Source organism: Lissotriton vulgaris, chromosome 10 (assembly GCF_964263255.1).
Source record: "Lissotriton vulgaris chromosome 10, aLisVul1.2, whole genome shotgun sequence".
Classification (NCBI taxonomy): Eukaryota; Metazoa; Chordata; class Amphibia; order Caudata; family Salamandridae; genus Lissotriton; species Lissotriton vulgaris.
In genome coordinates, this window is record NC_141698.1 from 949,750,056 (window position 1) to 949,765,674 (window position 15,619).

The following is a 15,619-nucleotide window of genomic DNA, read 5'->3' on the forward strand; positions in this document are numbered from 1 at the left end:
GTGTGTACGCCTTGTGCACTGTAGCTCTATGCCAGCGATGCCAGCGGTAGCACTTTGAAGACTCCCTTACTAAATGTCTCGCTAGCAGCGCATGCGCGCTGGCTTAGCAAGACCTAAACAAGCATTGGCAAAGCAAAAGGCTTGAGACCAAAGCCAGACAAACCTATTGGCACAGTCAGTGTTTTTCTTATACTAGTTCACAACACAGAAGGGGTGGCAGGCACTGTTGCTGCACTAACTGAACAGTTAACAATTGCGCACTGTAATTTCCACTCTTGCCCACCTCCTAAGACCAGCCACCAGAAATGGTCTTAACATATAAACTTATTCAACACAATAGTGGAGAGGCAAAGCGTATCTATACTAATTTGTGACTTTAAATGCCATACATATGAGTCAATACAGATGACAGGAGTAAGGGTTTTCCAAACGGTGACGTGATTTTCAAATGCTTTTATTGTGTCATAAAATCCACAGCCAAAATCCACAGCCTACGCGTTTCACCCAAACACGGGCTTCTTCAGGGCTTAATGTTGTATATCAATGTTACAATGACTTCGAGAACTGGATAGGACACTTCATGTAGTTCCAAGGAAATGGCGCATATGTCCCACTTGTTTTTATTAGAAAGCCAAGTAATATTTTGCGATCCCTTTGTGTATTGTCAAACTCCTAGCTTCAGAGGATAAAGGAAAGACTTCAGGTCTAGCCGTGTCGCTATACAGGGCCAATTAAGGCATGGTGTACCCACTCAAATGTCGGAGACCCTCTGCTTCAGTGTTCGTTCCGGAAGTGTGTAATTTTTCTTATACTAGTATATGATGGTCAATGCTATTGCTCACTGTCATACATAAAGATTGGGAGCCTTTGATTCTTAGTCACAAAGTTGTCAACTACAGAGTTAAATCGACTGGGTGAAAAAAAAATCATTAAAATGGTTACAGAAAATGCTGCATTGTTTCACCATACAATGACGTCACTCTGACGGCACCAGCATAATTGTTGTAGATAACAATGTACAAATGTGAACTTACAAAAGTTCTACATATTAGATCGCACTGGTGTACTCTATAGAACTACATTACTTTTAGAATAAAAAGTGCAAATATATGAAATATTCACAATTCTTTCACAAATCTTCACACCTCCTTTTGCACTGCTTACGCATCCTCCATTCTCAAAACCCATTAGGCACCCTCTCCCTCGCCATTCACCACACCCAGTGGAGTCTGTGAGATTGGATTGTTGTATCATTCATAATCAACTCACTGACATAGTTTTACCCTTTCAACCCTTGCCCCTCACCCAAAATGGTACCCCAGTCTAGCCTGTACTGCTGACACAGCCTCATCCCGAAGCAACTTCTTGACATAACTGCCCTACACTGAAAACCAGGCGTCCATACACTTTCTCCTGGCACCACTCCTGCCCTGATTTGTTTTCCAGTCATGTCGCCTCCCCATGGAATATCTACCTATCCGCTTCTACTCATCCCTTTCTTTATTAAAGGCATATTCAGCTCTCTTCTGTCCCCCCCTAGAGCAACCCCTGCCAACAGCACGCTGTGAAAGCAATAAACCATCCATGCTTGAGATCACCGAGTATGCCAAGATATCTCATTTCCAACCTGGATTTACACATCACTCCATGTGGGCAGCCAGAAACTTAAAATACCCGCCATCTGACAGTGAGTGAGTGAGAAAATGAGTGATCCTGACCGTTTCTTTGAAGTTTTGTGGGAAGTTTTCCTACAAGTAAAGTTTCAGAGTATTTGCTGAAAACGTTTCCCAGTCTTTTCTACTTTTGTCTTGCTTTCCGCCGTTTTCTTTCATTAATTTGTTCCTTTCTTCGATCTTTCTTTTTTCTTTGTTCAGTCTTTCCTTCTAATGTTCCTTCTTTCCGTCATGTTTTTCATTTATTCTTTTCATCATTCTTTCCTAATTTGTATTATTTTTTCTTTTCTTTCCTTCATTCACTTTATATTTCTTATTTCCATCTTTCTTTCCTTCTATCCATTCTTCTTTCATGCCATTTTTTTCTTCCCATCTTTCTTCATATCTTTTCTTTCCATTGTTCCTTCTCTCTACCCCTTCTTCTTTCAGTATATTGTCTTTTTTCGTATCTTTCTCCTGTCCTTCTTCCCCCTTATTACTATTATTTATTTTTGCTTCTCGTTTTTTTCTTTTTTCTTTCTATTTCTCTCTTCTATTTATCCGTTTACTATCCTTTTTAATTCGTCACTCTACTCTCTCATTCCTTCTGTCTATATTTTGTTTGCCCGTTACATTATTTCATCCAATTTTCCTGCTTTCCTTCTTAGCCTCCTTCAAGGATTCCTATTTCTTTGTTCCTTTCTTTGTGATGCCATTTTTCCTGTCCGGTTCCGCTGTGATGTATCCCCAGGATTGTACCGATGCTATAAAGGGGCCCACCTCTAGATCATCCCAAGTCTGACACTATTAGTACACAGACTGTTAAGGAGATCAAGCGGGGGAAAATAGAAGGTCCGGAGAGGGGAACTGCTGGGCTGCTGGAACCGGAAATCTGAAACATACAAAGCACGGAATAAGTGGTGTTGGGCTTACTAGATTGAACCACAACTAACTATGTTACTCTTTCCTCACCTGTATAATCATTCAGGAGTGCTGAGATATAAGAGGTAAGGAAATGGATAACTCCTCATCCCCCAAGGTTACTGTAATGAGAAATAACAACCTCTAAGTAACGAAATACCCCCACCACACAGTATCTCTTCTTGGTATGGTTTAACAAGAAAATACACCTACCCCTGAAGGGATAAAGAATACCCAACGATCCTCTGGAAACCAAAGACCACCAATTCTATACCTCTAAACTCCTTAAGTATTGTTAGTGTATGAAATAGCTTGTGCATTACTTCATGCACGAAGTAGTGTCTGATTGGTGTACATAACTCTGTCACCTGAAGAGTCACTAACACATTAGGTTCCCTCCACAAAGTATTAGAAAACGAAAGTTCTAACCGACAAATAATATCAGCAGCTCAGGAAAAAAGGAAGATCCAATAGTACAGTTCTTTCTCAACAATAATGATCCGCAATAGTCAGGAATATCAATCTGGTAAGTAGTCACTACTAGCGTTCAATACTTTCACAGATCCACAAAGCAATAATTTCAATAGGGTGCCGGGAATGAACAGGACACTGGAACCCTGAACCCAGTATGCACCACCTTGAACCAAGAAATAAGACGACCTGAAAACAGTTGGCGTACGAAGTAGGCGCTTCCTAAGCCCCAGCCATTAATCCACTGGACTCCTGACTCTCATACCCTTGATGCAAGCCCCACTCCTACCTGTAGCCAGGCGCTTCCTAAGCCTCTGCCAAAATATCCAAAGGGGAGCGTTCCCACACGTGGGACCGTTCCATCCAGTCAATCCAGGTAGGCGCTTCCTAAGCCTCTGCCAAGTAATCCAACGTGATTTGGAAATCACCGATCCTCCAGACAAGTACTAACTCCACAAGAACAAATAATCGGCAGCGCGTTCTGCCTGAATGCACGCTAAATGCTCTTTTCCGCGACGCGTCACTACAGCGCGCCGCCCCAAGGATCATGGGATTTGTAGTTTCTAATCCCTTGAGCGAGTATTTGGGCAGTCAGTGTTTACCAGCGGTCGGGGGAAGCATGACATTTCCATTCATCTTTTTTATTTCCTTCTGTTTTCATTAAATCTTTCTGCACATTCTTCTTTAGTTCATTTTTGTATCCTACTTCCTTTCTTTGTATCATCGCATTCTTATTTCTTCCTTCTTCACATTCCCTTCATTTCCTCTCATTTTTTTTTTATTTCCCATTGTTATCATATTTTTTTTTGCCTCAGTCATTTGTTTGACATCGTTGGCAACCCTTGGCCTCCTAGCCCATGGCTGTGTTACAGTATCTTCTTTTCTGTAGTATTTATTAGCTTCTCCGTCTACCTTGTGACTTGTGAGTTACAGAGCAAAGTTAAAAGTGTCATGAATAACCATTCATTCTGGGGTAATGGGTGCTTCACTACACCCTGCCATCACTCAAAATAGTCAAGACGCACTCCGAATATAATACCTTCCCCATGCCAATCTTATCGACTGCCCTCCTTATTCAGTGTCCACACCATGCGTAGCACCTCGCCTCATGTTGCTCCCAATGTTATCCTAGTGTTACCAAGCATCTGCACACACAGCTGCTCCATATAACTACCATCAACTCATCCATAGTCTCAACAGCCTTGCCCTTCCTTTCCTTTTACCCAAAATAACTTTAAAAGGCCTTCCTACTTCATAACTCTGCCTACTAAACCCACACCCTTGATTTTGATCACCTATATACCAATCCGTACCTTTCAAATGGCCCACCCACCACCAGATCACTATTGGTGCAAGATCCCGAACTGAATGTCATTTTGACTTACAGCAACACGCACCTCTTCCCTCAAAATCCCTGCTGTTGGACCCAAAAGGCCACACACAAACTCTGTAACCAAGCACTGCACCCTTCTAGCTCACCCTATTTCCCTAGATTCTAGATCAGATGGAACAAAAGTTAAAAAAATTATATGTCGAAGACCTCCAAGAGATCATATGATTGTTCATATCGGGAACACACTCGACACACAAAGTTCCACACACATAATTTACTGTGTAGCCGAGAGGCCTAAGCAACTCTACCTAGGCTTGGAGAAAGGTTAGTCTCACCTGGTGTTACCACCCAAGATCAACACCAACAATATTGTAGTACAAGAATATCGAGGACAGAGTGTTGAGGGCAGTATATTGAAAGGTAAGCACATATAGAAAAGTATGAATTTACTATTCCTAACTACACATCTCCATACTTTGAAGATGTATGTAACACGTAGGTACATATATGTGGACTCTGGTATAGAAAATATGGACCTACCTTTGGATACTTAATTTCAATATTTTCTCCTCGCTGTTCTATACCGCTGACGTTATGGATTGATATTCAGCATGCACACCATCCCACCTCCCAGATTAAAGCACCGCCTTTGGGAAAAATCAAAACACACATACTTAAGAAACTCACAATCCTGTGTTAGACAATAGTTACATATCATCTCACCAATAAAAGCACTAACAACATGGAGACATGGGTTCAACATTACATTATATTAGATTAGATTCTGCCTCATTGTCATAGCCTTGAATTGCAATGAGGTCCACGCAGTCATTCATCCTTCAGAGGTTGATAATATTACACTTGAGTTGGTTAATCTTAAACACCTGCTATCAAAGTCAAGATATTCCTTGGTGTGAAAGTATGCCTTAGAAATATACATTATTCTATGTACAGTTGGCACAGCGTTTCGCCTCCCTGAGGTCGAAATAGGACCATTCAATGTGGTTGTCAAAATGAGATGTGTTATTTAAGTGACTTTTCATTTCAGTTTATGGGGTTGGCAGTTTATTATTATTAGTCATAAAAATACTACTTATATTATTATTATTATTAATAAGTCTCACAGAAAGACAATCATAGACCAGCAGTAAACTTACTTCAAAGCTTGAGGAGCGGTTCTTTACCTTACGGATTTAAAAAATAAGTAGAATTTGTTTTATTAAAATGTGTTCTTGTATAAAAATAAATAAAATACTTGGAAATAAAAAATTTAAAAAAATAACGAAAACTACATTTGCTTAGGACAGAACTATGTATGTAGCTCACTGACCTAACAATTATCGATGAAAACTTAGTAGGGGCGTGGAGTCCTTTACCCTGGCGCTTTTCCGCCCTAACACTTGACATAAATGGCTCTGTTTACAGGACCAGCCCTGCACAGTTTACGCTTGTTCTGTTTTGAAGCTTCTGCCGCGCGCGCGGACTTCGCAAGCTGTCATCTGCATTCACATCATTCCCTGGGTGTCCTTGCTAAACAGTTGCAGACATATCGCTCACCTGTCACTCCGAGACAAAATGTAGGTTGCGGCTGATTACATCAATGCATGCACTGCTCGCTGTAAAAATGTTGTCTCTTAGCGTCTAAAGCTTCACAGAAAACATGTCAAGATTTCTTTTTCACAAAATTGCGTTGAGTTTAAGCAATTCAGCACGGAACGCTGTCTGTGGCTGCTGTGTTTTGAATAAGAGTTCATACATATGGTCTTTACTGAAAGACACATATCAATATGGGATGTGATTCCAGTTAGCTAGTTTACCAGCTGTTGCATAATTGCCAGGACCTGACTATTTCCAGGCTGTTTACCCTTGAGATGCAAAATGGTGTCTTGACATAGACTGACAACAGTGTGACGTCGGCGTGCACGTAAGAGACTGGACGCCGAGCATGCCCAGTAGTGATGCTACATCCTCCCCTTCCACTGAGCTTGATCCCTGGAGAGTCGCAATGACCTTTGCACTCGCAAACGTCAATTAAGACCGTTTGCACCGGATTTTTTTTTTAAATGTCCCTCGCTCCAGCATCACCCGCTCTCTGAAAGGGGCAGGGCTGGAATGGAAGCAGCATGCAGATGTTGCCGGAGATGAGTTTAGGACCCAAGTGATGCTCGGGCTGCTGCGCGCGTGCCTTGCACGCGCTCCCCCCTGCCCGAGCTGCACCGGCGAAGGGGAGACTGGCGGGCGCGTGCGGGCGGCAGCAGGGGGAGAGCAGCAGAGAGCCGCCAGCGCAGCATGGCCAGCGCAGGGGGAGCTCTTCCGCCGGGCTCGCGGTGCACATGTGGTGTGAGCAGGACCTGCGCCCGGCGCTGCGTCTGCGGACACTGACTGAGCTGCCTGGCTAATGAAGGCCACTTGGATCCGGATCCTTAAAAGAGCCAAGGGGGGACGGCTGAAGCAGTCCGACATCTGCGTAAAGCACCTTTTTATTTCATTCGCTGGGCGGCGGGGGGTTGCTATGACGAAGGATAATGGCTTGTTTGCAATGGATGCAATAGCATCTCCCCCTTTTAATGCAAGCGTAGACGATCTATATAAAAGCTTTATTTATATACAGTCAATGTAGGGAGGCAAGGTTACCGCACGCGCGCAGTCTGTGTATTTCCTGAGCATGTCTGTACCAGAATGGGGGGTGTCGGCTTTATGAATGATTCTGTGGAAATAGGAGTTTTATTTATGGGTGGGGGCGGTGTGTGGTGACGAGGCGGCGTCTTTGAACTTCGTACAGGTGAGCAGCATTAGCATACAGCGGGCAGCTGGCCTTGCTGCATTCCCCCGGTGCTGTGTTCCAGCTCCCAGTTATGCCTCGTAGTCTGATACTTACTGGTGTGATGCCCGAGATCGCCTTTGCTCTCCTCTGTGCAGTGCAGCTGTTACCCAGTCTGTTATTAAGAAAAAAACGTGAGGCTCACGAGAACAAATGCCCATTGTCACGTGAAAGATAAATGGGTAGAGCACCCTTGCACTTTATGAAAATAGAGACCGTCTAAAGCACAAATTACACATGTGGGTGGCCCCCCATGCAAACCCAGTAATATGTCATTAATGTTCCATAATTAGCTTGTTGACTTTGCTGTTTATTTTAGTTTTATGTCAGGAAGGATGTTTTGCAAAAAGTGAATAATTAATGGACGGTTTGACCATGGATTACAAAGAAAAAGCCTTTCCGACCCTCAGCTGACCCTCCATCAAGATAGAAGCAGGGTTGTGAGCAGTCCTTTCAGCTTAAATGTGTGTTCTTCTGCAAAATGTGAATACCTCTTCTGACTGTACCTTGATCTGTAGATGAGGCCAAAATGGCTGCAGGGGGGAGTGCAGATGATCAAAGGGAATAGTTCTTTTCTATATTAAAAAAAGCTTAAAGATGCAAAGTGGGGGATGCTGAGTAAGAGTTTGGCACCGGATGAAGTTGTATTTTACTTATCCCTTCTGCTGTTTCTTTGTAGGGTTCAGCGGACTCCTACACTAGTCGCCCGTCCGATTCAGATGTGTCTCTGGAGGAAGACAGGGAAGCAGTGCGGAGAGAAGCAGAGAGACAGGCCCAGACACAGCTGGAAAAAGCAAAGGTAAATGAATCCTCGGCCTGCTGCTAGTTTTTGATGCACATCCTTGTCTTCCACTACAGTGTGTCTTTTTCGAATGATTGAATTAAATGGATGGAACAGAATAAAGATGCTTAGCCTAGACCCACTGGGGCTGCAGTCGAGCCCGGTGTTCATTGTAATTACTGACATTCGCATTTACTTTAATTGTGTGTGAATGTATCTATTGAGGAAACACTGAAAATTAGTCAAGGCTCAGTTCCTCAGGGACCTGCTCTGGAATAGAATATTTTCATATCTGAAAACATTTTTCCAAGTAGTATCTAGATGTTCAATCTCTGACATACAGAACAGGGACCAGGCTATTTTATCTGTTCACCTGTACTTTTAGTGTGTGGCATCCTTGTCTTCTTTCGTTTTCTGCTTTGGTTAAAGTGACGTTGTTGTTGCTGACACGATTAGGAGTCTGTAGTGTTGCAAAAATTGCTGAGGTCGACCGTATGTAACATTTGAGTTCATTGGTTATTGAGCTATCACTGATTGGTTGATTATTTATTGTCTTGCTGTTTGTTATATGCATCTTACAGGTGAAAGATTACCTTAGTGTGCACAACTCTTCAAATTGTTAATCCAGGTTTTGTTTTATTCTCATAATTACCACATTTTCCATCAGCCTATTTTGCTGAGGGAGTGACTCCTGTTTATGACATCACGAATGTGATGAAGCGTAGAAAGCTGCTTAGAAAGTAAGGTTAAGAAAGGCGTTGAGGCTGGAGGGTCCCGTAATTTTGAATGCCGGTTTTGAAAGGAGTGCTTGACTTATAAGGAAAGTAAAATGCACAAGAAACAGAGCAGCATCAATACAATTAAGATAATTTTCAGCATATTTTATGATATAGCTTTACTCATCTGTGATGGTGTCTTCATGGTCTTTTTTGGTTTTATTTCTTCTGTTCACTGATACAAATGGGATTTGTAATTAAAGTAAATGCAATGAAAACTATGAACATTTTCAGAACCCTTCTTGGGTCTCCTTTTCCACTTTTCCCATTGACATATGTTGACATACAGGATTTTTTTATAGAGACAAAGACTGTTAAAAGCCCATAGTCATCTCTGCCCATTCAGGTTAGCATATTGTTTGCTCCTGGGAGCCAATTCACACCCTTTTCACCACTATTCAAAGCTAATCTCTGGCTAGGAGAAAATGGATAGTCAATGTCAATTAGCCTTCAGGAACTTCAGGCAGGCATAAGGTAACTTTCTGAAAGTTACTATTCTTTAATATTTATCAAAAATCCAATTTCACCATTGATATGGAGTTTTAATAAGTATTAAAGTTAATTCTTGACCATTTTTCTAGCTGGTCCAATTCTTTTTATACATTATTAGTATTTTAATTTTGCACTCTGGTTTTCAACATAGGACAGCTAGTCTTGTCACAGAAAAATAGCTTTTTGTTCCTTGTCATTTTAGCGACATCATAATCTTAATTTTTAAATGTCCCACTTTTGACTGCCATGCACCCTACCTTGTGGGAAATAAGGATTACATGAGGGTGACTTATTCATATTTAAAAGGGATGTTTCTTTCTTTAACAAATGGCCGTTTTGACAGACAGAGCTGCAGGTTTAAAACTGCAACAGTTGGGCTAAAATAGTAGGCCTAGAGTTATGTTTGCACTGTCGCTGTAGTGGGAAGCACAATAGGTGCTGCAGTCAACAAATGCCATTTAACTTCCAGGCCCTGTACCTTGTACCATATTCCAGGGACCTAAAGTAAGTTATTAGGTATATGCCATTTCAACCATACTTAAAGTAGGAGCACAGGCACTTTAATACCGGTTATCAGTGGTGAAGTGCACAAAGTTATAAAGCCAGCAAATTGATAGGGTCAAACAAAAGGCTAAAAATCGGAGGTGACCACACAGATAAGGTGGATTCTGGCTCACTCGAAGAGTACTACAAGAGTACGTCACATAAAAGGTTTATGAATCTGGCCCTAGCAGTTTGCTTAAAACACTATGGCACAAGAAGTCAATTTATGGCAAGCTAGAATTTCTTTCTAGAAAGGGTGTACTTCATCATGAAAGTGAACACAAATATATTACCTCTAATAGCAAACAACATCAGTATTGAAGTTAAAATATTCATTACCCTAAAATTGCGAGCTGTTGTAGGTTTGACCAGCTGTTCTTCGAAAGACTGGCTGGTAACTGCAGAAAGCTGAAGAAGATGGCTAGTGGCAGGCTATACTGCTGCAGTAGCTGGAGAAACTGTGGTCAATACTGGATTCAAACGGACAACAGACTCTCTGGAAAGTCCAAACAACACTGGTGTCATGCTGCCCTTGATATGCTTGAAAAGCTTCTATCGACAACTCCCTAACCCTCCTTACTTGACCCAGGCCTGACATAAAGGTGACCGGTCTGCTGATGGCACTTCCATATTGGTAAGATGCCCGTCCTGTTTTGGTGAAGTGTAGAGGAGCATTTATCAGATTCCTGGGTTAGAGTCTGGCCTTTGTCTGGGACTTTAATTGAATCTGGGACTCTGGGGAATACACTAGTTAGCAGATACTCTGCAGTAGAACAGAGGCATGCAATGAACTTCTACTTGGGGAATTGTTAGCTACATATTTTCCCAAGGTGCCTCAGACCATGCCGCTGACAGAAACCAACCAGAATGCATGTATAAAAAAATAGCTATTTCCGTGTTATTATAGTCTTCACAGAGATACTAAGAGAAGTACAGCGGGTCTGAGCAAAGACTGCACCACTTTATCCCTGCAATGATATTCAAAAGAAGACTCAGCACCATGCTCACTTACGGCAGACTGCAGAGTCTGGCTTGATAATAGAGTTAGAGGAGACACGGTACTGTATTTCTCCACAGCTCTTTCCTCAGAGTAGCACTTTTTTGGGGGCTGGGGGTGTTGGGTCCTAATTGCCAGAGATTTTGCTTAGAGTATATTTGACTTACTGTTGTAGATCTCCTCACTTGCTTCTGAATTTCACTATCTGACCCACGAATTTAGCAGTGAGTAGCTGTGACTCTTAGTATCCATGATTTGCTCCTCAATTCCAAGAGTAAGATAGTTACTGGACTTCAGGTATAAGCCAGGCACACTACAAAAGGGAGTAACAACAAAACCTTTGTGAATCTAGTCCATAGAGTACATGTGCGCGCTCTTAAACGTGCAGACATACACGCACACTCTCCTTCTTTCTCTCTGTCTTTCTCCTATCCTCTGTCTCCCTTAAAGCAGTAAAGTCGCACATACTCACAGCAAAACTTTTGTGAATCGGGTCCAGAGCCAAAATGTCTTGATGAGTGAGCAGTGGCGGCCGGCACGGATCTGGGCTGGCGGGGGAGGGTTTGTAAAAAAAGAAAAACATACTTCCCTCCTTGCCGCTCTCTCCTCTGCGTCTGCTGCACAGGAAGCAGCCAGGCTCCCCTTAGCCAATGACAATGCTGCAATGTAGCGTTGTAATTGGTCTGAGCGCTGTAGTTCAGAGCTCAGACAGGGACTGGGGGCCTGGGCATGTTCTCCACCCAGGCTGTAATGCGGCCTGTTTGGAGAACATGCTAAGTGCGCATGACTGTTTGCCTGGCCAGAGACCGCTGACCAAAGAGTCAGGCACACTTCAGTGTGCCCACCACTCCTCCCCTGCTCTGCTCTTTAAGCCGAGCAGCCCCGCCCCATGCTGCCGCAGTAGGAACAAATAAAATGATTACATCAAGTTATTATAATTTTATTTTTCCTTTCTTTCACTGCTGCAGAGCAGTGGGGCGACACTCCTCCGCCTTAGCTGAGGAGCCGCCACAGTGAGTGAGCTCAGTAATCGGGGGTAACGTTATGTATCATAGCCCTTTCCTAGATACAAAAAGCTTGCATCAGCTGGGCACACCGATTGTCATTCCACAGTCCAGACAGACAATTCGCAGATGATGACATAATCAGGAAGGGAGAGGTGAACAATAATGCTCTTATAGATAGAGCTATACGGCAGCGTCTGCTTAATCCTCAGCCTAAAGAACATATTATAGCATTTGAAGCATAAACAACTCATACTTTTGCGAGTCAATGAATATGGCAGGCTCGGGGAAGAAAGTGGAGTTAAACACTGTCTTAAAGCCATCTGAGAAATACAAGGGCGGTTCATCACTCACTGCTGACATGTCACTGCGAGACGTGTACATCCATGTGAATGCTGCTATGGGAATTTGCCTTGGTGGATGCTGACTTGAAAGCAAGGACCGGTCTTATGAAATATTTATGCCCTCCAGCACAGCTGCCACACACAGAACCTGTGAGCGCACCATGTCTGTGTTTGTGTACTCCGCCTCAAAAGGATGCTTAGGAGTGAGCCGGCAGGGGAATGGACCAGGTCTGACAACGCTTCCGACTGGGAGACAACCTGAAAGCCGCAGGGCCATGCCGCATCACCAAAGCTGACAAAAGAGAGGCTCTGTGTGGGAAAGATGTTGGCATTTCCACTGTATTGAATGCATGTCTAAATACAGCTCAAAGCTGTGCTAAGATGCTTAGCCAATGTCTATATCACATTCATGGGGTTTCAGTTCTTCATCTATTACTAGGAATACAGGTCAAATATATTTCTGAATCTAGTTTGTGTTGTAAAAGCTGTCTTGTCATTGCTTATTTTACCAATGTTTTATATGCGACTTTCATGCTATCTCATTAGCTATTCTGTTGCATGGATATTTTATTTTGCTTTCATAAATCTAGATTTATCCTTCAACTCATTCAAATTAAGTTGAAATGGTGAAGGATATACTGCCATGTAATACTTTTATTCCTAGGACATTATCTATTGTGTGTTTATTGTATTATAATATCACTGCTGAACATGTCACAGACTTTTCTATTAGTACGACTACGAATAATAGCAGCTTTAATATTATTAACGGTAATTATGATAAAAACAGCAGCAGCTACAACAACAATAATAATTATATAGCGCTTAATATCATATTGTTATCATTACTAAGTGCTGTAAAAACCAGGTATAACTCGTGCCTTGCTCAATCGTGTTAAACATAGGCATCCATGCTGAGAAAGAAAAGCGAACAAAAAATAATTTTAGAAAGAAAAAAAAGATAAGTGACCGCATAGACAAAGGGTCAAAGTAAATGACTCCTAAGGCCTCACTACATGTAACACTCCGCAACATTTTAAATATGTTGGTGGAATTCGCTGAAAAAAAAAATTCTTGTACCAAGATATTCCTCAAATTCCTTGAAATTTCGCATAACTATTTTTTTTACCCCTGCCTGCACCTTGCATAAAAGAGCCCTCTCAATACTACAGTCGGAGATTAGTTTGCACAGTAAATATGCGGAAGAGTAACACTTTATGTTAAAATCATTCTCCTGCTGGTATCTGCAAGACTTTTCAATCCGAGGTCCTCACTAGGGTACAAAAAAAAAGTGATGCAAGATACCGGCGAATCACATTTCAAAACAGAAGGGCACTTAGTGAAAAAAAATGTGGTAATTTCCAACTCCCCTAATTAAAAGTACTGCGAGGGACTGGAATTCCTTATTTTTGATGATGTCCCCTCACCTCAATCCTACAATTACAAGTGAATGAGACCGGGACTAGGAATAATTGCAGATCTGATATTACTGGGACCTTTCCCACATATATTCTCAAATCCCCCTGTAATGTTATCTATTCCCCAACAATGATGACGCTACAATCTGGTAGTGTTTAACCGTCTTTATTAAACACGTCTACCCTTGAAGAGCGCCGCGCCTCAACTGCCAATTAACGGTTCTGCGCGCCAAGCACTTACGCAGCCTGCGTATCCTTGCGCGGGCGCGGCACGTCACGTGACCTACGTGACGTGCATACACTAGAGCGCGCTACTACATCCCCTCCCTCCGCATTAGCCACCCTGTTGTTCCCTCCCATTAACCACCCGCTTGGCCCAAGCAGGAAATGGGAGTTAGAGAAACTGTGGATCAGGCTGATTGGGCGGGAGTTGGGAGGCTGCGGACAGTGCACAGCAGAGAAGCACAAATCTGGCGAGAGCAGTTGCAGTTTTACCCGCGGTGCAGCGGAAGGGGACTGGGCCAGGCACTGCAGTTGTGTGCAGCCCCAGTAGCTCTTAAAATAGGTCTTCTATTGGTGTCTCTGAGCCCAGGGTTTCCAAGTCTGGTGTTGGCATAGCCGGTATTTCTAGGCCTGCATACTTTCAAATTTGGTATGGCACGTGAGGGATCACTCTTTGCGTCACTTGTAATAAGGGCTTGAATGTTAATGTTCAGCTATCAAACAGAATTTCAAATATATGAACAAACGTTCTCAATACTGTTTTTAATGACTTGCTGTTAGTTTTTGTGCCATTGGATGTGCTGGTCTACGTCTTGTCTATGGAGCATACAGTTCTCCTGCAGATATCTCTGAGGGAACCGGTTTTACAAACCTTCCTTACACGTCGGGTCTGCTCATGGGAAACATATAACTCTTCACACAAATTCATGATCCGGATACAGATGTGTAAATGTTTTCATGCGAATATGTCAGTTGTTAGTGTGAATGTTCTGCTGAGTGTGCAGAATGTATTTAGAGTTGTAAGGTACAATGACTGGGGTTTCTAAGTGGGTTGCCTTGGGAGACAATAAAGACAAATGTGTGCACCCAAAAAGCATCCGTTTGTGGATATTCACATATATTTTCATTCCTTTCACACACTTTCACACTATTCTGAAATGATGCATGGACGAATTGGGACGCAAGCAGTGCAGACAATTTAGGAAAATCATGGAAAAAAAATTAATAAAACACATACTCAAATACTCACATATATAAAGTAACTTTTAATTATCTTTCTGCATCCATTGATCTGTTTGTGTGTCAGTCGCATTTTCATTTCTCTCACCAAAGCATACAGCATGGGGCATTAGTTCAGCCCTTTACATTCATTGGCTGTCTTGCTCTGTGACTGGAAACATTTGCTTGATACATCTGCACAGCCGCCTAAAACGAATGCACTCCTATTTCAGGACTAGAATGCCTGGACTGGTAGGGCACTCCTTTTGTACTACATATGCATGCTAAGTATTTATTACAATTGCATAGTTTTGCAGAATAAATACTTAAAAACCTTTGCACACTTCCCTTGTCAAAGCCAGTTCTGTTAGCTTTGTCAGTGCTTGTTCAAACGGTGGAGGAAAAAGATACTTGTCACATAACATTTAGTTTGACTTGAAATAAATACATTGTATATTCTTTCATTTGTCATGATGTTCTGCACAAATATGTTATACAGTGCAGATGTTGGGCATATAAAGAATAGGAAATGCGCTATTTGTTTTAGGGTATTGGGATCCAGACACTAGTATATGAACATTGCTGTAGAAAGTGAATCGAGTGAGAATTTTCAAGTACTGAGTGGACGAATTACAAATCGTCAGGGACATTTAAGCAACTTATTACAAGTATATGCAACTCCTACTCTTATTTGTAACTTTGTCAGGTTTTTCCAATTCACATACATTTCCCTGATGTAAGTGAATTACATCTCATATAAAATGCTCATACAAATGTATGCGATCAAAAAAAACACCCTATTTGACCTAGGGCCTGCATCCTGCATGGCTCTTAGTGTTTGTCTG

General features: G+C 42.2%; 1 protein-coding gene across 5 annotated transcripts in view; it reads left to right on the forward strand.

Moving 5' to 3' along the window:
• CACNB2 (calcium voltage-gated channel auxiliary subunit beta 2) overlaps nucleotides 1–15,619 on the forward strand; it is a 1,003,604-nt gene that overhangs the window by 769,643 nt on the left and 218,342 nt on the right. For 3 of the 5 annotated variants that reach the window (XM_086941951.1, XM_086941954.1, XM_086941953.1), the window contains one exon: nucleotides 7,878–7,997. In XM_086941951.1, coding sequence (XP_086798077.1) covers nucleotides 7,878–7,997 — 120 coding nt within the window. Of the gene's footprint in view, nucleotides 1–6,637; nucleotides 6,845–7,877; nucleotides 7,998–15,619 lie in introns of those variants that run through there. The other 2 variants (XM_086941952.1, XM_086941955.1) reach the window with 1 other exon arrangement.